Source organism: Tauraco erythrolophus, chromosome 2, assembly GCF_009769465.1.
Source record: "Tauraco erythrolophus isolate bTauEry1 chromosome 2, bTauEry1.pri, whole genome shotgun sequence".
NCBI classification, from domain to species: Eukaryota; Metazoa; Chordata; class Aves; order Musophagiformes; family Musophagidae; genus Tauraco; species Tauraco erythrolophus.
Window position 1 is genome coordinate 101,801,664 of NC_141466.1, and position 27,785 is coordinate 101,829,448.

General features: G+C 41.3%; 1 protein-coding gene across 1 annotated transcript in view; it reads right to left on the reverse strand.

The window, feature by feature from the left end:
• Nucleotides 1–27,785, reverse strand: part of TTC7A (tetratricopeptide repeat domain 7A) — a 176,920-nt gene that overhangs the window by 115,854 nt on the left and 33,281 nt on the right. The window contains exons 7-11 of the mRNA XM_086628675.1: nt 27,265–27,425; nt 26,764–26,827; nt 16,533–16,670; nt 16,066–16,149; nt 4,294–4,398 (exon numbers count right to left, since the gene is read on the reverse strand). Of these exons, the coding sequence (XP_086484801.1) occupies nt 4,294–4,398; nt 16,066–16,149; nt 16,533–16,670; nt 26,764–26,827; nt 27,265–27,425 (552 nt within the window). The remainder of the gene's footprint in view (nt 1–4,293; nt 4,399–16,065; nt 16,150–16,532; nt 16,671–26,763; nt 26,828–27,264; nt 27,426–27,785) is intronic.

Genomic DNA, 27,785 nt, shown 5'->3' on the forward strand with positions numbered 1-27,785 from the left:
ACCTCAGTATGGACATATTCCACTGTAAGCTACATCAGCTTTCCTATGAAAGTTTAAAACAACACTCTGAACTTCAAAAACTTCATAGTGCATTCTGGAAAGCTAAAACACAGCTGGCTAGACACAAACGGGCTTTGTGTTCACTTGCCAGAATCATTCATATGTGAGTTCAGCAAACTGTTGTGCTAAAATCCTGGCAAACTGGAAAGCTAGGCAGCATGATGCCTCAAAAGTAATTCTGAGTCCACTACCAAGACATTTAAAACATCTGTGTAACGGGCAGATACAGCGTAGAAGTTCCAACTTCAATGAAAACTTTTGCAACTCAAGAGTTTTATTAGGCACAAGTCCAACCACATCCTGACCAGGTAAGTGTGGTCTACATAGGGGCACAAGTTTTGGAGCTTTTCTGGTCCTTCAAGACAAGTGGCATATGCTTTAGAATTAACTTAATTTAGTTAATTTAATTAATTAATTTAGAATATAGAAGTATTAATTTACTGTTCACTCCACCTTTTTTCTTAAAAATAATTCTGAAAATAGTAACCAAAACATTGCTTATATCACTCAGTTGTTTACTGCAGGCCCAATCCTGAAAGCTGGTGGTTGGTTGATGGGGCAGATCATCTGCTGATGTAAGGCAGCATGGTGCCAGTAATATGCCAGTGGAGTAGCGCCAACTGACATCAGCTAATAATCTGGTCATACTGTCACAAGAGAAGCTGGGGGCGTTCAGCTCTTTTCCACATCAGGCTCTGTTATACATTGATGTGCATGGCACAGTATGAATGTATGCGTGTTTCTACTTTGATTTGCTTTGCATTGAGAGATTATTTCACAGGCGTGATCTGAGCATCCTCAATGTTGTAAATCGCTACGGTACATTTCAATTAATTTTTTTTGTTTTCCCTGGTTCTTAAAACATGCTGAGACACAAAGCCAGCAAAACGAGTTAAGTAACCACTAGACTAATCAGGAAAGAAACTGTTCTGTGCTCCTCACGACATTCTGTAATTATCCAGCTGCATAAATGTTTTTGAGGGGTTTTTTTATGGCTAGTAACTGAAATAAAACTAGAGTACTGCTTGTCTATGGACCATAAACAAACCGAGTACAATACTGCATCAAAAGCACATAGTAGACAGATGCAGGACATATAAATCAGCTGTTTCATTTGGATAAATGGTGATCCGATTTCATCCTTTTCCTGCCTAGCCAGCAATCAAGTACATAGATATATTTCCTAATTGAGAAATTAATCATGTTTTATATGTTCTGAAAAGCAAAATATATTTGAGTATTTGTAACTGTTAATATTTGTCCATTAGGCTGTTCCCATGCCATGTCTATCCTCCTTTCTATTTATACTGGCATTGATCAGCTTGTTCACTTCCAGTTTAAATGATTCAATTCTGATTTGATTGCCATGTAATTTAAATGCAAATAATTACTCTAAGGATGACATTTAGAAAAACAGCTCTGCTAAGCAGGAAGGTCTCTATTAGGCACAGGAGTTTGCCAGTAATATCAGAAGCATCCCTTTGACTATGAGATGTGGGAACCTATCATTTCAGTTCTTTTAAAAGATGCTCTGATTTCCCTCTGACTTCCCTTAATTAAAACTTTTCTATATCATCATCAAGTTTGGTATCAGGGTAGAGCATAGGTCACTGAGTTAAAGGAAGAAGGGAGAGGAGTATTTTTAATTTGGTTTTAGTTCATAAGGTTGTGCTCTAGATAACCTCAGTAAAGTTATCCTCTTGGGAAACCATGTTTGTATTTCAGACTGCACTCCAGTTCTGAGCCAGGGTCTGATTGAAAAAAACACTGAAAAGCGTTTCACACAATGAAAAAGCAGTAGATAGAGGAAAAAACCCTCTCATTTTGCAATAATCAAAACCAGCTCATTTTTCTCTTCTTTCTCCTATCTTTTAGGGTTAGACTGCTGCTTTAACAGCTCTGCTATATATGAATAATCTGGAGATACTGGATTGCCTGAGAACAGAGTTGTGACTGAATTACAGTCTCACCTTCTCTTTCTAAGTGTCTCTATAACAAAGTATTCTTTATATGCTAGCTGTGCTAGCAGATCCACAGAGATGTTGGGGAAAGCACCAACGAGAAGGACAAATCCTGACTCTGCCCATTTCCTGGCATAGCAGCATCTTCAATTTGGGCTCATAATTTCACATTCAACTGCTTATTCATCACAGTGAGACTTCAACAGCATAATTTGAAATTTAGTCCTCAACAGTAAGAGCTGCATAAACACCAGGGTAGAACATGAAAGAAAAGGGATTCTATGCCATTTTTTTTTTCTCATAGTACGGAATTCTTGTCCTTTCACCTCAACACACATCAGCGACCCAGTGTTTGGCAGAGTGCCTCTTAAAACTTCATCATTCCGGTTAAACATAAGATCATTCCAGGGATCTTGATCTTAGCATGGAGTCTCACAATTTACTGTATTTCAATTTTGTCCAAAGGCTCATTATGGCAGAGATCACAGGTTTAGCACGGATCAAGAGACCACAGCCTTCTTGAAGTCACTATTTGTGTTTAGAACTGGTCAAAGTCAGTGAAAGCACATTTGAATGGTCCATTCTGCTATTTGCCTTGCTGCCTTCTCTCGGGATCCTGAATTTCACCTCATAGTCATTGCAATCAAGGCTGCCCTCAGACTTCACACTCCCAATGAGTTCTTCCTTGTTTGTAAGTATCAGGTCCAACAGAGCATCTTCCCTCACTGGCTTCATGGCTCCAGTGACTTCCTGTTGTTGAATTCATATTCACAGAACAGGAAGGCAGAAGAATGCAAGATTTACTTGTATATGGAGGTCTTGAGTTTGTCTTCTATGCTAAAATTCAGGCTCCTAGACAAAAAATTAGCCTGATCTCAAAGATAGATTTTCTTCACATTTAACACAACTGTTTGCTGGGTTTTAATTTTTTTTTTTTTTTTTTTTTTTTTTGCCTTCTGGCAGTCATTGAGACAGAATTGCTAAGGGAAGCTGTCAGGGTCTTGCAGTCTCCCACTATGGCTCCAAGTGAATGCAGGAATTTAGCCCATGAAGATCCTCTAGCTTCAGACCCTACAGAGTAAAAATTATCAATATACTTGCTGATGTTTTAGACTAATGACAAGTTGATCTTGCTTTGAAAACTTCATCAGAGTTACTAATAAAAGCGTTCAACACAGTTGTAATACTTGGCTTTCAAGTTGTTTTAACATTTCTAAGAAGCAGAAAAAAACCTTATTTGCTTTGTTAAAAAAAAATAACATTCACTATGAATGTTATTTTGTATCACTGAATGACTTTCAGCACTCAAAATTTAGATATGAGCCAAGGGTACAAGAGTTAAATTGCTCTATATATATAGAGAACAGCAGTAGGCTGGGTAGTTTAGCAAGGATTTCAAGGCCCTCAGACCTGAAAGTTTAACCGTGACAGTTTGAACAACACAGTTCATTCGAAAACATACATAACCAGATCTCCCATAAAGTGATACAACTCAATTAAGTTTAGCTGAATACCAACTTTCACCAGATAAGGATGTAGAGGATGGGGAGGTGTGGGGTAGAGGGTCACAACAACGGCAAATCCAGCCCCTACAACTTCTCACCAAAATCTGGTCAGATTCTTCTGGTATTTTCTTTCATGCTTTCTTGCATCTTTGTTTTACTTATATTAGCAATTCTAATCCTTCACTGTCTGCAGGGACACCTCGTGGTGAGGACAGGTGAAAACAGCAGGCTGCCATTCAATTAATTAAACTAAGCAGCAAAAAACTGACAGATGTTTCTGCTCCTCGGGATAATCAGAATTTCACAGGCACAGACTTCCACTCCCACTCTGCTTCTGGGGCATACATTAACATATCCAGAACAGAAAACACTGACACAGCAACTTCAAGAACAAAGGACTGAGTCGTCCGGCAAACCTGAACCATCTAACAGTTCAGCTACAAACTTTTGTCTTCCAGGGGCTACAAGAATGGCCAATTCAGCTCGACACTCAGTTGAAGAAGGAGGCCCCAGAAATGGCTGTTATGGCTCACCCCACTCCTTTGTTTAATGTGCCAGCAAAATACATTTCAGTGACTCACTGCAAAATTTCTTGCTGCGTTTGTTTTGGGGTTTTTTTTTGTTTTTTTTTTTTTTTTTAAAAAAAGGCATGCACATGTGTGCAATTTTTAACAGGGATTCCCTTTCTTCCCACTGCAACTACACTGTGGCACTATCACTGCAGCACCTGGTCCATTACATAGTAAGAATTATATCAGCTCGCTTACCCAGTGCAGTGACCCAATGCAGACCTTGGCAGCCAGAAGAGGAACGGTAGGATCTGTAGGTCGCAGTTTAGCACACTCTTTAAGCACTGACACAGCATATGCTGACTGGAGGAGGAGAAGGGGGAGAGAGGAGGAAGAATAAAAAAGCTGATTAGACAATGCTGTTACGGAGTCCAAGCAAGATATTTCAGTACAGAGCAATGCTATGAAGAATCACATGTCAGCAACAAGTAAGCAACTTTATTCCCACCTCCACACACACAGACACACGTGTGCATGCATGTGCACACAAACACATACTCTTCCCACACTCAGAGGAAAAATGCCAGACAACCAGCCCTGGCTGTGCACTTCACAAGAAATGGCTTTCCTCTGCCGTTAACACACTGGTTATTTCAACTCTGCCCTCCCAATTCACAAGAACTCTGCTACAGTTTTCCTTGCACATAGCCATCATCCAGTAAGCCAGAAAAGATCATGAAGAGCTTACCCTCCAGTACATTTAACATTTTACTTAGAGAGGTTTGTGCAGCTAAAATAGCCTGCTCTGTAGATTGTTTTGTGTCTTCTCCAGTTCCAGAACATACAAGAATACAACAATACAACTGGGATCCCACCATGCAAAGGGTGGAGCAGGCAACAGCAGAGCAACACACTGTTCTGCAGTTGGTTCTAGCAGCATGCATTGGAACGAAAGCCCATAAAACTCATGCTATCTTTCAGATGTTCCATTACCATTAATGAATGGTGTTTATTAAGATTAGCAATTACATAGCCCTTTTCATTCAATGTGCTCTGCAAACATTGCTTTTTACAGCATGTATTGATGGCTGCCATATTTCAGAAGGTTTAAAGGGGAACGAGGAAAGCTCTGGTCTGAGATGCTGGTGAGAAGGTCTGGTCAGCCGATGATGAGGTGACAGAAGTTGCCATGCCAGTCTCCTAGCACATTCTACCTGGACCACAGTTTCCTTCACATTCCCAACCCTCCTCACTACTGACCCCTGATCCCCCCCAAATTCTCTCATCCTTGAGCTCAAGGAGAAATTTTCTTCTCAGAGTTTCTCCTTACATGTCCCATTCCCCTCAAACTCTTCCACATGGTTCCAAGACCAACTCGAGCCTCTCTCACTCAGCGTTCCCTCTCAGAATCATAGAATCATAGAATGGTTAGGGCTGGAAGGGACCTTCAAAGGTCATCTAGTCCAACCCCCCTGCAAGGAACAGGGATATCTCCAACTAGATCAGGTTGCTCAGGGCCTCAGAAGCACGCTATATAGTCATAGCCTTTCCATGTTACAAAAGAGCAGCAACAGAAGCCTGCAGAGTCAAACTAACCGCTATTCCTATGAGGACCTGGTCATCTCCTCCTGACTGTGACCCCCAGCGGCTCTCCCCACCAAAGCTCTGACCAGCACAAGCAGCTGGGTCTGGTGTCTGCTCCAAGCATCTGCAGCCCCGCATTGGTCATCAGCATTTCCCCTCCCTCACACCACACCAATGTGGGCTGCCCTTGCCACCTCCTTTCTCCATAGAGCTGAAGGTCCACTTCCTGCTATGGGATTCAAAAGCCTGGATAAGAATTTGCATAGAAGGAAGCCTGGGAAAAGAGGAAAACAGATCTACAGCAGCTCTGCCTATGTTAAGGCAAAGATGGGTTTTGTAACCAAAGATGTGAGCTCCACAGCAGCAGAGAGCAAACTCTCCTGCTTGAAAAGCTTGGCTATGTGCTGTGTGGCCTGAAGAGGAGCAATAGTGTCCTCTACACTCTCCAGGCTGCTCCAACCTATGTAGAACATCAGGTATCATCAATAAAAGTAAGGAAATATTTATTATTTTATAGTTCCAAATACAGAACTTGCCTAAAGCCAGAAGGAAGCTTGTCTCACAGCAAAGATGGGAATCAATAAACTTTGTCCTAGAGTTACCTCACCCTTCTCAGAAACAAGAACAGGTAATTCAACCCTGGAGGTACAGGAAGAAACACATCGCTGTGCTCTGCTGTCATGAGGTGACTAGTATCCCACAGAATGAACCTGCCTGACACCTATTAGTTTGGAACAAGTGGTGTCTCTGGTTTTAATGGCTTCTTATTCCTCTCTTACAGAACACTACCTGCACTGCAGGCAGCTGGTATTCCCAGTAGCACCGCTGGATGCACTGGAAACACAAGCATAATGCCGCAAGGGTCCTAGCCTGGCACATGGTCTTCCTGCCCTCCTGCCTGTATTCCAGACCCACAGGTGTCTCCGGACAAGCAAAACTCAGAGTAGAGCAGGACAATGTGAACCTTGCTGGTCAGTATTTGCAGCTGTCCCCCTCCCAACACTTGTCATCTCACCATGCAAAAGCAAACTGAAAAAGCCAGGTATCTAAAAGACCGTACACTGTCCAGTGCCAACACTTTCAGAAACAGATACCAACCGAACCTGGCAGTGGTTTCTCAGCTCCGCACCAGCAGCACGACTGCAGGGAAAGCAGGAGGCACCTGAGAGCTGGTGACAGCCACCCCACAGGCCAACACAGCCAGTGCTGGCACAAATCACAGCAGTGAGAGGCCTGTCCCAGTTTTGGCCACAACTGTAGGACCTTCCAGGGTCTACACCAGACGACAAGTGACACCACCCAGCTCCTTGCCGGTTCCTCTTGAACTCTGCTCCTTCCCCATCCACAGACTGTCCATTGAGTAAGGCTGGTTCTTGGGACAAGCCAACACCACAGCCTCTGCTAGCCTCAAACCACAGAGCGCTTCTCATGTCTGTCCAGAGTCTGCTCAGGAAGCAACTGCAAAACAGTGACTACTGAATGCTGCAAAGCAGAAAGTCCCACCCTGTGCCTACACTCAAACATCTCACACATGGAGTGACTATCATATGCACTCAGAAGCTTCTGACCATTCATTCACAGAGAAGCACCGTTTCCACACTGCTTCTAAGACATTTAGAAAGTTAGGTCACTAAAGAAGTTTATAAAAATTGCAATTAACCATATGGAGCAGAATTTGTTTTAGAAACAGGGTGGCACGAAGCCTTTCTCCCAGCTGCATTTAAAAAATTCTAGACATCTACATAATTTCACTTGGAAAACTTTACTCAGCAGAAATTATATATAGATGATGAAAATGTTAGCCAAAGAATGATGGTAGAAAGAATAACCCGCTCCCACAGTGACCTTACTTAGGTGAGACTGGCATGATATACAATATCAAGGTGTTTTAAAAATATTAATTACAGACATTAATAGGCAGGGAACAAATATCATCCACTCAAGTATTGAATACAGATGTCATTGGTTTGTAGAAATATTTAATATGAAACAGTGTTTATGTAACATTGAAATAATCTGATAATTAAAACATACATATTCTTTCACTTAGCGTGGGTGGACCAGGCAGCCAAGCGCATTGTTTGTAAGATTCACTGCAAGGCAATAATAATTAGATTTATTCGTGAGGCATGTTTTGAGAAGAACAGAGCTTGAACTCCAAGTGAGTGCATGCTTCCTACTCATAATTCTGAGCTTAAGAAGGGCTCACATCAAAATTCAAGACAGGGTTTAAGTTCCTTCTGTTTAGCTTGCTAATTGCTGGATTAAAACGACTGTGCTGGAACTGGTTTCCAAGGATTTCAGAAAACTAGGGATTTGCCTTGGGGTCTTATTGGACCTCTCTGGGAAAAAGGCTTTTAAGTCCACCCAAACACACACAAACCTGCTAAACAGACACAGTTTAAAGAAATGGCAACCTTGCCAACTGCTGCCTCATGGGGTTTCAACTTTGTTTATGGGAGGTCTAATGTAGGAGTTCTCAGCCTCGGGATCCTCATCAGGTTTAAGGAGATGTCCATCCTCCCTTTAATGGGAATGTTCAGACATCAAAAAAAAAAGTAGTGAACTGTTAAGGGACTTAACTTCAGTTACCTGTCTTGGTATGTGAAGGATGAAGATGCCCAATAGCTTTGCAGTTTTTGCAATGGAGACAGGGAAGGACATGGCACTACTGTTCCATATTTAAATACAGTACCTATAGGAAGCCGGTTTTCTCTGTCAATTTTTTCATCACCTAATCTACGTGCACATAGCATTTCTCTTCTGCAGAGATCACAAACATGCTCCACAATAATTTATGAAAAGAAAATTAAGAAATGCAGTTTCTGGGAAGTCACAAGCAGTACTGACAAACGGTTGCTTTCGATACAGGCTTTTGAAAGAGCTGAGTACCATATCCAATATGGGGGCAGCACTTCTCCATCTGCAGAGAGAAATCACATGCAAGCTATGGGGAAGGAGAGGGATGGAGAGGATACCTCTCTCCTAAGTTATTACAGCAGCCACAGTTTTAAATCCTTTTAGGGAATAAAACGTAAAGAAAAACTTCTATCCAAATACAACACACAACTCTCATTTCCCATTTACTAATCATATAAAGAAGCATGCAAGCACACTCCTCAAAGATGCTTGCACATGAGCAGTACAGAACGAAGAATAGCCTCTTTCTTACTTTTGCAAAAGGTTGAAGAGATCTTGCCATCAATTATGGTAAACGCATATATGTTGCCCAAATGCTGGTTTTCCTAACTCACTCAAACACAGCTTTCATTCTTTCTCCTCTTCTCTCCCAACAAATCAAAGCAACAAAAGAAAGATGTCAGAGATTAGTTCATATTTACAAGTTAAAGAAACCACAAATGTAAGAAAAAGGAAGAAGAGTTTCCAGACAGTAAATCATGCCAGGCAGACTTGACACACCATAAACAGTTGCTCTTCTCTTGCAAAGATTCCTACTTTGCAAGAAAAAAGCTTTCTACTTTTTTTGCTTCTTTGGTAATACTTTTCAGCCAGAGAGAAAAAAATGTTTGTTAAGATGGTGGTTTTGGCAGACAGCCTCTTTCCCAATTCACCTGGCAGTTTAGTACACAGATGAATCTCCACAACTAGTACTGCTTTATTTCTAGCATCATCCTGTCTGATTTTAAAACATACACTATCTCAGAGGTATTGTGGGGAAGGGAGGAAATCTTTCATCATTATGCAAGAATTACTATTCCCTGTATCCTGGGATTCACAGCCATCTAGCTATAAATGACCTTGAACTAACACAGAAAGATGACAGAGTGAACTAGCAATTGAGTACTCTAGAATTATTTGTTTTGGTGTTAAGTCTTTCACTGAATTTCTAGGTTTCTGTGAATCCCTCAGCTTGAACATTATTTCCCTAAAACATTTACTTCTCTCAACACAGGGACCAATTTTCCCCCTTTTCTTTTACCCCGCAAATTAGATTAGAGTTAAGCAGCTTTAAACATTCACTTTTAAAAGTACCTCTTAAATTCTAAGATCTATAAGCATGAATTTGTCCTTGCTAATGTGACAAACACCCCACTTCACACTTTCTGTCAAGAAAAGAGCGTTAAGCCTGAAGGCAATTATATAGCCTACCTAGGTATTCTGCTCAACAGTCAGGCATCTTTGGAAATTTCCATTTTTTGTACTATCTACAGCACACAGGCACACCCCCTTCTAATCTTTCTTTTGCACCAAAGGAAACCAAACTATTGAATATCCCCTAGATAGCTGACCTTTGTAACAGGATCTTTAACCAACGAATGTTCAATATTTTAACTTTCATTCCCCAGTAATGCTATTTAAGGAGCCATTCGAGGCCTCTGCTGCTCCCAAGGTTCCTGCCTGAAATGCAAAGAGAAATGTACTTTTTTTATGCCAGTTGCCTAGCAACCAGCCTAAGCTTTTGCACAGAAACCAACAGAAGGAACAGTCTAAATCATAAAATTTGTCTGCTGTTGCTGCAGCATTATGTATCAAATGTATTTATAACTTTCCTTCCAACCTTCTGGAAAGCTGTATGTTGGCAGTACATGCATGGCTGAGTCAAACTTGAAGCTCCTTGAAGCTGTTAGAGACATCTGCTTTTGCAGCACTGTTTAAATAAGGGGAAGTATTTCTTGGTTTTGGATGCAACACGGATATGAGCAGCTCAGACATTAGCTTGTCGTTATTTGGCTATGACCAGTACGTATCTGCAACTTGCAAAGGGATCCAAACCTAAAGTTCATGACTGCATATGACTAGTTTCAAAACCAAAAGAATGCTGCCAGCACAAGCCCCAGGCAGGGCTGCAGCATCTTCAAATGCTGAGCAGCCAAAGGGAGCACAGTGACACTGCAAGATCTGCTCTGGGAAGAGCTGGAGCCTACTCCACCAGAAAAAACAGCTGAACAACAGATACCAAGGAGGATGTGATTATTTCCCTTTGTGTAACACCAGACACCTCCTGAAGCATTATGTTAAGAAAACCATTCAGGTAGACAAGCATGACTCTTTCTTCCTCGCTGCCTCAAAGATAAGCAAACATAAGGGACAAGAGCAGAGAAGAGCATTTTGTGTAGTTAAAAGCAGCTTTATCTGCCTAGTTTTGCAAGGTGCCATGCTTGGCCCTTAAATTCCCCTACTGCCAGCCTATCTTATCTATATGGCAATATCAACCATTGTCCCAATGATGTCCTCAGTACAGGGTAGCAGGAGCTGTGGAGGATCAGCAATTATGCAGCTGTTTAACGTCATGCAATTGCTGTCCTAAAGGCAAGCACTGGGCTGAGGTGTTCTGTCAATGCTGGATGAGAGGGGCTGGACAGCTGTGTGCCAGGTACCCCAGGAACACATAACCACCATCAGCAACGCCAGCACAAGGCCTGCTGAGCGTAGCCATTGCCTCCAGGTAACTGCTTCCAGTTCCACTGGGCTCTCATAGACCTTCTTCTACACAGCCCCTTCAATTGCTCCTGAGCTTTTCCTTTGCGCACACTTTCCTGCACTTCATTCCCTAAACGAGGAGAAGAGGTGAGGGGTAAAAGCAGATTATCCTCTCCTAGCAGATGCTCCAGACTTCCCTGGCCTGAGACTGTATCACTCCCCACCCCTCCTCTCAAGAAACACTTATCCTAAAGCTTTTAATTCACTAACCAAGCTGTGATGCGGGGCAGCAATGCTAAATATGAGCAAGAAAATGGTTTTATGCAAATATTACTACTAATAATAAACATCCACTGGACATGTAAGATTCACTGGATCAGTGTAAGATTCCTGTGAGTTGAATGGCTCAATTAGAGTACCATCACTTTTAGACTAAGACGACTCAGCGTTCACAGAATAATTTCACAGCAATCCTTGAAGAATCCTCCCTCGTTACCCTCAGGAAAATGGTACATTATCGTCAGTAAAGACGAATCTTGTCTCCTTGGTTGGTAGGCAGAAGAGAGGCATCAGTGTTGCCTCACATTGTTCAAGGCACATATTTAATCAGTTTACCTTTCCCTTAAGCAGTATGACAGATAGGAAAGACACGAGGCACATCTAGAAGACTTTCTGAAGTACTGTCAATTTAAGCCAGAGCCCAATCCCACAACACCCTTCTGATTCTACTCCCAGAGAGCTTCACTGACACTCTGGGACATGAAGGCCGAGTCCCATACGAGGCTCTTAAGTGTGTAAGAGGACAGAAATCTGAACAAGGGAACACGTAATTGATCCAACTGTTCCAAGGCCAGAGAAATGCTTGCAAGTGCATAGGGACCCTATATCACATCCCTTGTGCTTGTAATACATCATCTAGACACTATGACAATTTTGCTTCCAACTTCAGATACATCAGTACAGCCACCGTAGTCTGCAGGGGTGCTGTGTGCTGGTAACCTCCACAACTTCCAGTAGAAGCTGTTTAGCTGAAAAGCAGCAGCAGAGAACAAGTCTGCCCCAAACAGCTGTCTCACTCTTCACTACTGTGAAGACTAAAGTCTTCTCTACTCTGTAAATAAGAGTTCGGTCCTTCCTTCCCCCATTCTGCTGAATACAGGTCACTTTATTTTAAAGTCTTGAGACAAGCAGATGCAACCTACTGCACTCGTTTTACACTGGCAGCAGGACAGTGGCTCATCTCATTGCCTGAGGACTCTGCCAGATGGCATCCGGCTATCATACCACTCGCCACTCAGACTCCAGCCTGTCTATGCATGGCAGCAGAGCCAGGGATCTGCTATGCCTGCTCAGCCTCTTGCTGTCATATTACCACATTGTGAAGGTTATTACCAGCAGAAGCAACTTGAAGCAGTTGTGAAGAGTTCAGCATTCAGTTTTCCAGCAGCAGTTCAGAAGAACAGGGGTGCATAAGACAGATTTAAACTTCTCTTGCCTATCCAGAACTGCACTTGGTGACACAGGACATCACTTGTTATTTCCTTTCTATAGCAGGCATGCCTTTGCCATTGTCCAGGCTTTCCCAGCATTACATCTATAGTTGCCTATAAGAGACTTCTGAATTTCATGGTAGATTTTAATCATTTAAATAAACATGCTCCTTTTGTTCAGAGAATGTACAGCTCAGTATACACGCATCCCCAAGAATGGGTTAAAAACCAACCAGACCAAATCATCTTATTCATCATGCAAGTTGTTGAGCAACACAGGAAAGTGAAGTTGCTGTCACTCCATTATTTCCACCCTTAAGTGCATAGAAGACAGACAGGAAGGTTATGCTTCTCTGAGATTTTTCATTCACTGTTTTTATGAAGCCCTAAGGCCTTGCATGCTCTGTAAGAATTTACTGAAGTGATATGTCTATTTTTGTTAAGACACATGCTTTTTAAAATAATGTGTAAACTCAAACACACATAACAGTAATGAGCCGAGGTGGCTGGCTTGACATTCAAACTGATCACTTGTGAAAAATAAGTCACCATTTGGCAATTTTTTGGCTGGTAGAGGAAGAAAATAGTTCGAAGTCCAACTTGATTGACTTAAATCAAAGATGATGAATATACAAAATAAAAGTAATACTAGTCAAATGCAGTGTAGAACAGAGGTCAAGATAGGATTTTACAGCACCTTTGAGAAGGTTAGAGTTTGCAAATTGTAAAAAATGTGTTTTAAAAAAAGAGAGACTAAAGTTGCCTGTACTTACAGGTTGATAAAACTGTTCCTGTCATACCCAGGATTTATGAGCATGATTTGCTGTACTGCAGAACAAGTAACACTGCAGGATATGAGATTTCATTACCAAGAAATGAGATCAGGAATTGGCTGACTGCGACAGGTGAAAACAGATCTTCTACCTATAAAAGCTCAAGTGTACTCTGCATTCTGCAGTCTAGACAGACCACGCTGTTTTCTCATCAGTTCTTTCTGCTACACTGGAGCACTTACTTTTAAATGAACTCTGTCCTGCTATCAAGCTGTGAAGCAGTGTAAAAATGTATGCCACATCTCCCATTAGCAAGATGATGCATTGCAGAGTATATGACAGGAATCCTCAGGGAATACTCTGGGATTAGAAGTGAAATAATGCACAAATGAGATTGTTGGGTAAGGGAATTCCCTCTGCCCCATATAGGGCTCAGAACATTTAGAGCTTTTACATCAACAGGCAAGATCAGGGCATTTTACCTTGTAAATATTTGAAGTACAGGCAAAAAAAGACATGACATACTTGAAAAATCTGAAAAGATAGGACAGTTATAGAGACACAGATACTTGTGTTGCTCTTGTTTTTTTCTCTTAGCTACCAAATATTCAGTAACTTCTAGGGAAGCTGAAGAGGTATGCAAACATAAGGAGAAGGACAGAGTTCTCACGCAAATTATCAGAAGCTAAAGATCAGGTCCCATTCCTCTCCTCCATAATAACCTAAGATGGAACAACAATTACTCTCTGGATACACTCACTCTCCCAACCATCAGCAGATAAAAGTCTAGATTTGCTCTCTGGCAGATTACTGAAACAGGTTACATAATCTGTAAAGCCAATAAAGCTCCCAGAGAAGTCCTGTGAGTGTTTATGGGAAGATACTGTGCCTTTCCTCATAGCCCATCTAGTCATTGTTATCCTCAGTATCAAGAGATCAGGTATCTGGAGGATTTGCAAAGGCGCAGAGGGCAGCAACATGCTAACTCCAGCTGAATGCCAAGGGGAGTTGGACCTGACTTGTAAACCCCCATATCTGACATAGGCCAGTGCAAGATATTAGCGCCATGGCACCAAGCTCATTGTTGACCAGTAGCTTCCGGTTTCCCTATACATGATTGCGTCTAGCCATCATTTTCATACTTGGAATTGTTTTTGAAATGCTTGTACTGAAATCCTATAGGAATCTCTGAGCTCCTTTCTCACTAAACATCTCCCTTCAGCTCCCGACTGATCTAATACACTTTGTCAAAGTTTTGATGTCTCCTTTTGATTATAACAGATTTAGCCAATTTATGAGCTAACTGTGGAGTCCCAAAACAGAGTCAGAACTTGCAAGGTCCCACCAAGTACATCCCTGGTGCATTACAGTGGTGTCACTGCTGACTGATATTTCCCTAGGATAGTCCACAGATCCCCAGTGATGCAGGCTCCACATAACCTCCAGAGGCAATCTTTTTCCAGCGTACCACTATCCTTATTTTTTTGCCCCTTAATAAGAAAAAAGAACTCATGTTGCTGCAGCTGGAAACCATGATGTCTTGTCCTACTCATCAGGCAAGATTACCCCCTTCTAAGAGCTCTTGGACTATTGTCTTTCCTTTAAGGTAAAAAAAGTCAATTCTTTCGCCCCTTCCACCGTCCTACTTACTATACCCTTAGCCATCCTTAATGCTCTTTATTAGACTTCCTCTTGTTGTTCTGCCATTTTCTTGAAGTATAATGCATAACAGCAGAGTCTTCCAAGACAAGGCTTTGCCTATGCTCACAGAAGTGAAGGAGTCCCTTCAGACATCTTCCAAGCTTTACTGCCACTTACATATCACAAGATGACAACTTCTTTGTAAAAGCATACCACTCTATTCATCTCCAACTTCCACTCCAAAGTCACTGTTTCCAATTTAGCTTATAGCCATAAAAGACCAGTAGTGAGTTATCATTTAGCAGACGACTGCTACTTGCTGGTCTCTGTCCAGTTCCACATGGATTTCCCTACTCTCCATGGGCATGGAATACAGGACCATGTTAAGTGGCCTACTACCGCACAACGTTAATTTGCTCACACCTCCTAAATGTGTAAGTGGGGACCCCCAGAATCAACAGGATAAGCTTTGTATCATCCTCATTTCCTGCAGGAAGTCTACTCTTTAGACTACTGAAGAAAGGCTCGTGCTGCCTCTGCCTACCTTTTGCAACCAGACTTCAGTCATCTCTGGTTAACTGGTAACTTTGACAAATTGTATACAATCTAAAAAACTTTATACTAAGACATGTGTCCATGCAAACATTCACACCTCATTTCTTTTCCTGCAGTATCTTTTGCACCAAGCACTTCAAAAATATTAATCCTTGCAAGCTCTCTATGAAAAAGCATAAACATTTCCTTGATCAGATGAAGAAATCACAAGCTTAAAGAGAGGTTGTCAACTGCCCAAAGACATGGAGTGAGCTGATAACAGTTTTAGATATCAGTATCTTTCTTATGCTAAGCACATCTACGTTGAACCTGCAGAAAACTGCCATCTGTAAAACACTTTTCAATCCACAGCTATGCACAAAATCTATTTAATCCTGGATAACAAGACACAAACACTACATGGAAAGAACAGTACCCAATACCAAATGCACACACCTGATCACAAAGTGCAATCAGAGTCTAAAAGGAGAGCACTGTCCTATGTAGCTGTCCAATGGCACCTACCCCCACAAAAATACTTGACTGTGTACATTCAGACTAGTAAGCTAGATACACTCTGTCAGAGGAAAACATGCTCTTTCCAAGTCCTTTGGCTTGAACCTTACCTTTCCACAAGCCACCATGGACAGGGCAAGCTGGTACCAGAGGTGAAATTCATCAAACGCAAACTTCATGGCTCTCTCCAAGCACTAAGAAATAAACATTGGAAGAAACATCAGATTTTTTTTTTTTTTTTTAACATCTTTTGTCAAGACTGCTGCTTGTCTCAGTAATAGAATCAGGGGAAACAATCTGTTGTGGCCCAGGTGAAATTTTTTTTTTTTTGACATCATTTTTCTCTTCTCAGTTAATGGGGCTTGCTAGCATACATCACTACTTCAAATGACAGCCACCTCGTTCAAGTGCCTCAAACAGTTCTGTGTACAGTTTCTGGCCTGTGCTGCCATAGGCCTGTTTCTACTAATTGCCAACTACTGTGCTTCATTTTCACCTTCCCCGAGAAGTTACTGCAAAGAGGGGCTTTGCTGGCAGGTTTGGAGTGAACATTGGGGCAGAAGGCAGGAGGAGGTACCTCGGAAAGCATGACATACTGCCCTCTCCTGCCCAGCGTGATACTGAGGAGGTCGTAGACTGCAGAAGCATCCCGGAGGCTGATGGCTCGGTCATCCCGCTGGTCTGGGGCTCGGCTGATCACCGCGTCCCGGTTTGCCTGGGCACAGACACAAACGAAGCATCACACCGCGAAAGAGCAAGAGAGAACCAACTCCTCCATAGGAAGCTCCACCCATCATCCGTGGCATTTCGTTTAAAATCATCTCGAGATACTTTTAACTCACCTCAACATAAGGAAGGTGTTTCCACAGAGTTACTTTTTATCCACGTGAAGCAAACTCAAGAAGACAGCTGTACATGCAGAGAGGAACTGCTAGGAATACCTCATCTGGATTTGTTTCACAGAATCAGAGTATTAGGAAACAGACCCACCAGATCCCATTTCCTCAATAATTAGAAATTCAAGGCCATCCTTAAAGCACATTCCTTATTACTTCAATTGCCTGCAACTGTGATAACTGCTTCCACAGTTGGTATTTTATCTTCTCTGTCTGCACTTGATTCTTCCCAATAGCATATGTTTTTGTTGTTCTTTTCTGCCATTCGCTTTTTATTTTTTAATTCAAGCAGGTTGCCTTAGTAATCAGATTTGCCTGTCAATTTAATGCAATTAGAGGTCTGGGCAATGCAATACCAAATAATTTTTTTTAAAAATATCTTGTAAGTGTTAATTTTGCATAATTTATCAGTGCATTGCTCAGCCTAGATCAAAAAAAAAAACCCCATTATTTTTGACAGCAAATGATCAGTCTAACAATTTGCGAGGATGTCTCAAAATACCATATGCCGTAGACTCAGCTTTACCTCAGGATCTCTGTTTTCCGAGCATGAAGAGGGAGATTTCAATACCAGAGTAAACAGAAAAGTCCCTCCGATTTCTGAGCACAGAAGACTTCGCCCAAAGTGCCTAACCTCTGAGCGAGGCAGTGCGGGATGCCACTGTGCTCGCACTGACTGATGGCACAGATACACCCCCCTGGGCTCCTCAGCTGCAAGGGGTGCGACGTCAGACATCCAGGTCTAGACGTTTAAGAGATCAGAAAAATTAGAAGACTGCCAGCAGTTTCACCTGGGGCAAAGACAAACAAAATGTTCCCTTCCTGAAGCAAGGAGGTTATGAGATTTATTTTATACTACTTACTACTATAATCTTACATCTATTTCTTTCTAATTGCAGGGAGATTTTTTTTTTCCTAAAAAGGTTAAACATGGGAATTAAGTGTTATAAAAATTTCCAGAATATGCAGCCCTTAAAGCCCACGCATATTTCATTACGATTAAGCTGCAGCTGTTTCGTCATGATATTATCTGTGTAATGCCCCAGTTCCAAGCACTCTTCATCACAGCCTCCAGCCGAGACAGCAAACACAATTACTGACAACTAACACAATCACAACCAAGAGCTAAATGGCGACTGCAGTTAAAGGCAAACTGACAGGTCAGACTCAGTCTAGTGTTTGCACAAATAAACTTACACTGACTCTTGTAGCCACAAAAGTATTTTTCTTTTTCATGTTACTGCAAAAGATGTAATTTGTGATTTTAAAAAAACAGGCCAGAACAATACGCTGCATGAGAGAATGAAACCAATTTCAAAGAGAAAATCCTGCAACCAGAGTACAGAAGTATAGCTACTCTACCTTTATTAGCAGAACTAAGCAAATAACAATAAAAAAAATAAATAGATGTTTAAGCTCTGTTTAGATTTAACCCAAGACTGCTACTTTAAAAGGAAAAAAAGAGTTAAAGAAAAGGCATATACAGGACAATTCCGAGATTGCTACTTCAGAGAGTTAAAGACAAAGCATATACAGAACAATCCTTCTTGCAGAGTGAATCCTCCTACGTATACACAACAGCGTTAACAATTTTTTCTGCACTGGTTACATTGTTATGACAATTGGTTGTAGAAAATAGCTACTAAGACAGCACCCCCATGCTCCGTAATCTTATCATCAAGCTCCCATTAGAGTCAGCTATAGCCTGATGCTCTTTTGGGTATCCATCTAGTACCAAGCTATAATTTTCAAGTTGATGAATTAACACAGATAGAACATTAATCAGAATTGGTGAATGCCCATTAACATGTGCTAACAGATATTAGCAACAAAGGGAAGAACATGCCCAAATCCTGCAATAAGCAGGAAGATGAGACATATTAACAAGTATACAACATTCTAAAATTGCAGTCATACTGAACATATTGTACTTTACCTAAGCAGACATCAGTTAAAAACAACATATGCATAGGCATGACTAATACTCTCTCCAAGAAGGTCATAAACCTGCAGGTTTTTTGTTTTTTTTTTTTTTTTCAAGCTTTCAACTCAAAGCCATAGAAGGTCTCCGCAATCTATCGCTCTCTATACTTGCATGCATAAAAGTTGCCACTGCACAAATTCATCATCACTTCTATCCCAAAAATCTTTTTAATACTGAAGCTATTTCCAACTGCAAATTTCAGCTGCTCAAAAAAAATCTCCCACATTATCACAGAGATATAAAAAAAACAAACCCAAAATTGAAAGGTGCAAACATCAAACTGACTGGAGTGTGTCTAACAATGTCAATCATCTCAAAGCTCAAGGTATCATTTACTACTGCAGTGTCACATACAGAAGCACAGAGAATGGAATGTGAATCACTTTCTTGAAACCCACTCAGGATATTTGGCATGTTTCTGTGGCCTGCTTCTCACAGAAGGAAGGGTGCTGTGACCAAGATCACCATTAGCCAGTTTGTTTTGTCTTTACCTTTTTGTAAAGGTTTTTTCTTGTTTATATTTTTGTAAACTTCAGCTTGGCAGTGAGAAATACTGGTGCAAAACAGTTGTAGAGTTAGTGCAACACAGTATACACCTGGATGTGTACACACTATTGGATGGGGAATTTTACTTACTGAAACATACACACAGTTACACTTCATTTTGCCTATGAGAATGCATTAATTCTAAGCCATTTACACAAACATTTTTTCAATACCTGTGTTTCTGTTGTTTCAAACCACTAATTTTCCTTAACATAAATGGAAAAAGGGTTATTTGTGGAACACGGATCTCCAGTGTATCAATAACACAAGCAGCAATTCCCAATTTGTCCTACCACAATACTTCCTCCTTCTCCACTGTAAGCAGCAATAAAACATAGCTACAAATACATTTTCAACACCCCCAGCATGACTCTTCCATTTAAACTGTTTCCATTGTCACACAGACATGCCTCACAGCACACAAGCAGGATGCAGAGAGATGGTGAGTCACACCATTAGAAGAAGAGAACCTCTGTTCAAGGCTGTTCGTGGGATGGAGAAGGTCACTAACACTCCAACAGGAGTTTCACCATTGGGAGTTAGCGTAACCTGCGTTATACAGAGCAAAGATACACAGTCAATGTCCCTTTATCTGAGGTCCTTGTAGGTAATGAAGCGACCCAGAGATGCATCACATTTGCATATTTTGGGATGCATTAGACACAATTAGCTGTGCATGCAGGTGGCTTAGACATGACACCAATTCTGTCTGGGGAGATAAGACACATTCTGTTGTCAGCCCAGACCGAGCAGCACACAACATAGCGAGCATCTTCAGCCCTCCCTTTCTGCAGCCCAGGGACACAGCCCACCTGCAAGCCACACACATCCAAAAGGCTCCAGCACAGGCTGATACCCCTGAGCTGACCGGCACTCCACCACTGTGATGTCTCTGTATCATGCTTGAAGCCCAACTCAAGTCTTCAGCCTGACTGGGCACAGAACCGGCTGAGGTTCAGCAGGGCTTTTTAGGTCCAGCTCCAAACAGCAGCAATACAACAGTATGGGACTTTCAGACTCGTGCAGGCTCTGATAGCAGCAAAGTAATCTGCCTTTTGAAGGATCTGCAATTTAACTAACAACCCTGCTGAGCTACAGACAGTCTGTGCCTTCCTTTCCACATATACAATATCCTTACCTGCAAACTAGATAAGCCATACATAGCAGATTCGCTGCACATCAATGACTCTGATAATTACAGCTTATTTATGGCATGTTTATTACATGTAGAAAGGAAAAGAGCCACAGCAAATCCAAACAGACATTACTTCAGCAGTTATTACGCATGCAGTTACGCTGCAGAAAATTGAATTTTACCACAGTAAAGATGTGCTTCTTAATAAAACGTCAAGCAATCATATGAATTACAATAGAGCATATTCCACGTAGCAGCTTCTTCTCACAGTAATTAGCTATGAAATATCCTTTAATTGCTCACTTTGAAACATGGCTCCCCCTACTTTTTTTTCAAAGAAGGAAAAGAAAGCAATTAAAATCTTTAATCAGTGCCTGCTGCCTGCCCCCTAATTCATGGGCATTCTAATGTTCAACTTGTGTCTTTTCATAATAGACATAATTGCCAGATCCACTGCAACCCATCTATACAGAACGGCAGCGTTTTACACAATGTACTGTAATAATGTAATTGGTGTGATTCAATACTAGCATTAAGAGAGAAAAACAAATGCTATGTGTGTAAGATTGACAACAAGCTTCTGAAATCCTGCAATTGATGCCTCTACTGCTAAAAGCTGGGAAACATTTAGCCCATGTCCTTTGGATCTCCATTCTGCCTGCTCTGCCAACAAAATGAATGAATTCTTCGCAATGGCAAGGACTCATTCACTTAGAAAAGGTTACCAACTCGTCACCCAAGTTATTGATGATCTCTACACAGCACTTAAGAGGTTCTCCTCACTAGCATATATAAAGAAAATATCCTGGGTTGACTGCAAAGCTGCTGTGAAAGTGGGAAGCAGGTGGAACAGGGAGGAAATACCATACTCCAGCCACTCCCCAAACTGCTCTTAGAGAAACCAAAACTGGCTTCATTTCAGACCAGAAGGACAGTGAACAAAAACTCACGGCCTTGTGAACTATCTGGCATCTGTATCGTTTCTGGTAGGCAACGGATCACAAGTTACTGGTATCCCATTCACATGTCTCGGCAAAATAGCCGATTATTATTGGTTATCAAATATGACAATATAGATATATCTTATCTCTCACCAGGCACATTTTAACATCTTGTACTGTAGCAGAACTAATTCTAGAAACATCACAGAAAACAAGACAGACATAACCCTCCCTAGCCAAGACAGCCCAACAACACTACACAAAAGGGAGAGAGAGGGAGAAAACAGTGAAGTTTTTTTTTTCTGGATACTGTCTTGGGTAAAAGTCATATTTGCTGTGAGTAATCTGCATTTGCAAAGCTATCTTCCAAGAATTTACCATCATTCTTGCAAGTTCAGAAACAAGACTTTCTACTGTGAAGCAAAAGAAAAAAGCTCTCTATCCTGTCTCCAGCAACTCACATTAGAACGATTTATTCAAGAGGCAATTAACAGAGGCGGGTGTATTGCCGAGTAGAAACAGCCTGCAATCCACCTTTGCAGCTCCCAAACACACACATAGCTTTGCCTTGCAGACCAGTTAAAGAGACAGTTGAGCTTGCTATTGTAAGTGTACAGCCGTGATTTGGCAGGAATCAATAGACAAGGCGATCCTGTCCCCAGCTGTCTCTTTCAGCTGCCATAGTCCGATAGCCCTCAAGAAAATACTCATGATGGTTACCCAGCTGTTGTATCACCACTGGGCTAGGTGTCAAAACAAAAAGTCCCACAGAAGCAACAAGAGATTCTTCTCCTTTGCTAACTCATTTGTTGGACAGCATTATTTTATAAAGCCAGAACCGTAGAGTTAACAGGTTTTAATTATTTCGGTGCTTAAAAATACACAGGTTTAATCTTATTCTGTTAAAGGCATGCTTACAGCCATGAGCTTGCTCTCACCAGTAAAAAGAACAGGACAAGTCCCAGTATCTTACTTCTCCCCGCACCATCTGTTCTGTGCTCTCAGGCTCTCCAAGGTCAAACCGCCTTTAGGGATTCAAATCAGAGATAAGATGGGGATGACATTTCTAATCTTTGTTACACAGGCACAGAATTTATTAGTTTTAGACACAAGGAGCTTCATTTTCAGTATGAGTGAAGTGAACATAGAGCCAAAAAATAAACCATGTTACCTGGTATCTCTGGTAGATCGCACCAGCCAGAATCCCCAGTTTTAAGAGCCAGCATTGCCAAGGGCTGAATAAAGAGATTTTAGACTGTATGTTGGATCTCAGATTCAAGAAGGCAAGATTTCTAAGTGCAAACAACGTGGGGTTTTTTTGTGGTTTTTTTGTTTTGTTTTGTTTGGGTTTTTGGTTGGTTTTTTTTTACCTCAAAAGTAAACACAAAAACTAATAGTGTTCCATTCCTGGCTCTGAGAAACTTTTGGCTGACTTTAAGGGGCAGCGCAGTCAATTCAGAATACCCCCAAGAACAGTTATTAAAATAAACAAAACTGCAGCTAAAGGTTAGTTTTGTCAAATCTCCTTTGCCTACACCCCACAGCACAAAGTGCCAGAGTCCCTGATGGCAGAAGCAGTGCCGTTCCCACTGGTAGCACGATGCAGAAAAACTAAATCGCAGCAAGTCACAATATGCCCTTGGTTCTCCCCACAAACACAGTGCCACTGGTTTTGATGGATTAAATGCAATAAGAATGAGGTCTAGTGGCTTAAAAATAGGTTGGTCCATTTTTTCCAACATGCGATAGGAACACATCATTCTACCACAGCCTGAGCTTGTAAAGGCTGTCACCAGCTGGCCTTCTCCTTGGTCTGAAGGAGAGCATTTTCCTTCCCTCACACACACAGTCCAACCATACCATAACTCAGGCTGTGCATAAGGAATGATAATTTAGCCAGGAGGGCACAAACCCCTCTAAAGACAGCCCTGACTGTGGTGATCTTCAGGCTGCCTGATTTGTTTCACTAGATTCCTTCATGAAAACTCTACAGCCAACCACCATGACTAAGTAACAGCTGGCAGGGAGGAGGAGCACTTGCCAAACTCAACAACTAGGATGCTTTTCATTGTTTACTGAGATGCCTTATGAAAATAGGTTCCCATTTTCAAAGGAACAGAAAGAATACAGAAGGTAACTCGGGAGAGCACCAGGAGGAAAGAGGCCCCAAGCTTCACTGTAAGCGTTAATATATCCACAGAAGCATCTTCAAAGCTATGAAAGAGGCTACCATGTTATTTGGCCACCTGAAAAACTTTTACAGACTTAGGCTCAGAGGCAGAGTGAGTGAAATACTGAAGGAACCCTTAATTACCCCTTTATAACATATTCTTATTTCATCCCACCAGTACATGCAAAGTTGGGATGAAATCCCACCTTTCAATGCAAGGCAAAGGGATAAGAAGAAAAGTTGGGGCAGCATCATGAGCCAGAATCCAGCATCACAATGAGTGAGAGAGGTGTGCTGGAATGTAGGGTCTGGCTCACAACACCTTAAAGGCAATTTCTTTTCTTCCTTCCCCCCTTACAGGAACACTTCTTGTAATCCCCTTAACATCTTCCAGGGAGTTGCACAGATCCTCACGAAGCAGATGTTAGCTTCACCTTAGGAAGGCAAGACAAAGAGAAAAATAGAGTGAATTTCAGCAGCAAACTACCCAACACTGATATAACCTGTATGGCCCAGGATGAAATAAAAGGTGTTCCAGACGTATACTTCTCAAAAAAGCTACCATGTCTCCTTCTCATCAAGTTTATCACATATTTACTTCGAGGTTCTCTGATGATTTCTGCTCCTCCCCAAGTACATCTTTGCTCTGTGTTCCCTCCGCATGCTGACAATTTTTCTCCCCAGTTTTGCTCCCTTTGAGCTTATTTTGGAGTGGCAAAAGTCAGGAACAAGCATACGGAGCTGCTGTTTAGCTTTACAGTCCTGTAAAAGAATTATAATGGCATGGTTGCTCTTTTGTCTCTTTGAAAAGAGACAGAAAAGGTACCTTTCTGGTCAGTTTTGCTGTGACGAATAAAGTGTCGGAGAAGATGGAGAGCTCCCAGCAAGCCTACTTGTTGCATTTGATGGAGTTCATAACTGTAAACACTGAAAGAATGCCTAATCCAGCCAAAATCCAGGAACACCAACTATGTTGCTTACTGGCCTACAGAAACATATCATTATTGCTTGCCACCGACACTCTCTCCAGGAAGAAAAATACGTTTTTTTTCAGTTGTTAACATTCTATCATTACAGAGACCTCAACTGGAAACCTGCTTCTTGCCAATTCATTTTCCATGAGCTTCAGCAAGTTTCCAAAAAAAACCATATCACCACAAAACAAAAAACTGCAAACAAACAACAAACCTGTACATGAGAAAACTCACTAGCCTACAACGAAGCTGTCACGGAAAAGATGTCTCATGTCAAATTAAAAAACATTTCCCATTCTTAGTATCACAACAGTAAAACTACAGGAAAATATTTAAGGATTGCAAACATATGTAAGAGTCAGATTGCTCCCATTGTTCCTTCACTTAGGAAGCACATTTCTGTGGTTCCTAAGTGTATTTCTATAGATTTGTCCTGCATTTTTGTTAAACCAATAAACTCACGGCAAGCCTACTGCCAATGCAAGAGGAAAGTTCCCGTTTTTTGGGAAATTAAACATCTGAAGACAGTTACAGTTCCCACAGTGCTCTACTACAGGATCTTTGATTATTTAAGTGCTTTATACGCAGCAGATCAAAGTATCTTGCATCTACCTCCAGATAGTTCCTACATATAGAAGACAGCACTTAAGCTAAGACAAGCTTATTTATTTAGCCTTGAAGACAGCACAGCAGTCCAGTTCATATCAACAGCATTTTCACACTGCTTCATCCATAACTTAGCTATAAAAACAGTTCGTCATTTTACACACTATTGGATAAAACAGGGATAACTTTCATTCACCTCAGCAGAACAAGATTATAAAGTTCAAGGTCCCACAAGGCCTTTCTGACTGCAACCCCAGGCCCAGAAAAGGCAGAAGCAGCCAGTACTGCAACTGCTCCAGATCCCTGATCTTCCTCCTGCTTGGATGTGCCCTCACAAGCGATGCTAGCATGAGTTCTTCTGATTTTATTAAAAGTGTATGTGGTATTCTACAAGCCCTCACTCCTGGAGTCTCCACTTCCAATTACGAAAGGCCCTTCTAACTGCAGAAAAGCCCTTGAAAACACAAAGCAGATGTACTGTAGAGGCTTAATCTAGAAATCACTAAAAAGCACGAAGTATAGTAACACTCAGATGTATGTGATTTTTATCAATTTAATATTTTGGGGTGGTTCCGTCCCTTCAATTTTTTTCCACAAATTTTAAAGGCAAACAGTATTAAATTGCCATGTTCTGAAGACATTTGCAGGAAAGGAGGAGGACTTGAGCCGGAAGAACCAGACAAAGAAAAACTGAAGGAAGCAAAAAATCAAAATAAAGTTTCCACAGTATCTCTTTTCAACTCATCTGAAAGCTGTTTAAAAGTTCCTAAGAGGGTCATTGATGCTCCAAGGTTTTCAAATCTCACTTTGAGCTACAAGTGACTACCCAGTGTTTAAAGCAAAGTAACCTTTCTTACACGTTTTCAGAAAGCATTCCTTAACACATTTTCTGTATGTTTGCATCTTCTCAGAACATGAAAATGATCAAAGGTTACCATGCCATTTTTCTCTATCTTTTTCCCTTCCTTTTAAAGGGATTTTTTAAAGCAACTGATGCTATAAACCACAAGCAGTCTAGTTATTTCACTGCAGTTCGTTATGGATGTTTCTGCATGTGACAAAACTCCCTGCATCATCAGCATCAGAAACAGCCGAAGATCACTCAGGACTGAAACAGCTAAAATATTATCCTTGCAGACTAAGGAATGTGAGCAGGATATCGGATCCTGCAAGTGCCAAACCGCAGGTACCACCATCGTGCCTAGCTTCAGGCAAGGCTCCATTCCCCTCATTCTTGATCCATAAATCCACACAGATATTTTGAATGAAAACATCTGTCTACTGACAATGTATCTGGATGTCAGAACCTGCATGCAGCTATGATGAATGCAGTCACTTCTTCCTCTTGACAATTCCCAAAACCCTTCACTGATGTTCTATTTAGTAAAAGTGGCATCACTAATAACGGAATAAATAGTCTTTCTTATTCAGCAGCTGAATCCTTGCTTCTGTTGGTCTAGAGAAGATTCTGTACACAAAACCAACCAGAAGACTTGACATGGAAACACTAGATATTCCTCTGTGCTATTAGTATTACAAACTTATTTTTGGCTTACCATGGATTCACTGATTAAGAGGAGAAGGAGAGCCTCTTCTACGTTGTCTTGAGGGCAGTATACACTGAAAGACAGAACACATTTTTCTGAAAAAGGTCAAGAGTTATCCTGTCAGCCTCTTTCTCATTTCACAAGAGAAGCAGTAACTTGAAACATCTCGTGCATAATTCATTTGCCAGGCAATACCTTCTTTTGCAGGTTCACACAATTGTAAGCTCTGTAATATATCCTACATGAGCTATATTGAATCATAAATAGATTATTTCCATTTCATAGAAAAGATGACTATTTGGTTGGATTTTCTTCCTGCCTGGGAAAAAAAATAAAACCAAATACCCAAGGTTTAACGCTTTATTTCTCCAGCAGGTCTTTTGATGGGAAGTTGAAAACAAGAACACACAAGACTACCAAATGAATCAGTGACATAATTAGCAGTACCAAAGAGTGTTCAAATGCTCTCCTTCCTCCTGTCAATAAACTGAAATAAAAAAGAACACTTACTTCTCTTCTGTGTACAGCTCAGGCCTTCGACAAAGAAGATTGCTAACGTAAGACTGATCTTCCTTGTTCATGAACTCAGGAAGCGGATCAGATAAAGGGCTCCAGTAACAGTCTTCACTGAGGGAATGGAGAAGTACTTGGGCTAGCTGTTTGGCTGCAGTCTATAGATCAATGAACAGTACAGAATGTCAGTGAAGCCTTCTTCAACACAAAAGATTCACCGCTCCCCATGTTTCACCTTGGGAAGAAGATGTACCAACAATATGACAGTACCACTTTTTAGAAAGCTAGAGAAGCTAAAACAGCTGCTAAAAGTCCACAGCAGTGGCACTTTACTCCCTCTTCTGAAAAGGCCAGCCTTCTGCATTTACAAGGTCTCGTTGCAATGCTGTAGGAAAAGAGTACCAAAAAGGCCTGATAGCAAGGGATGCTTTGGTGAGTGAAGATGATTGCCACACGGACTGCTGAGACAATCTCAGTCGTTACTCTATCAGACTACGATGGCACTCCGCTGCGTTCTC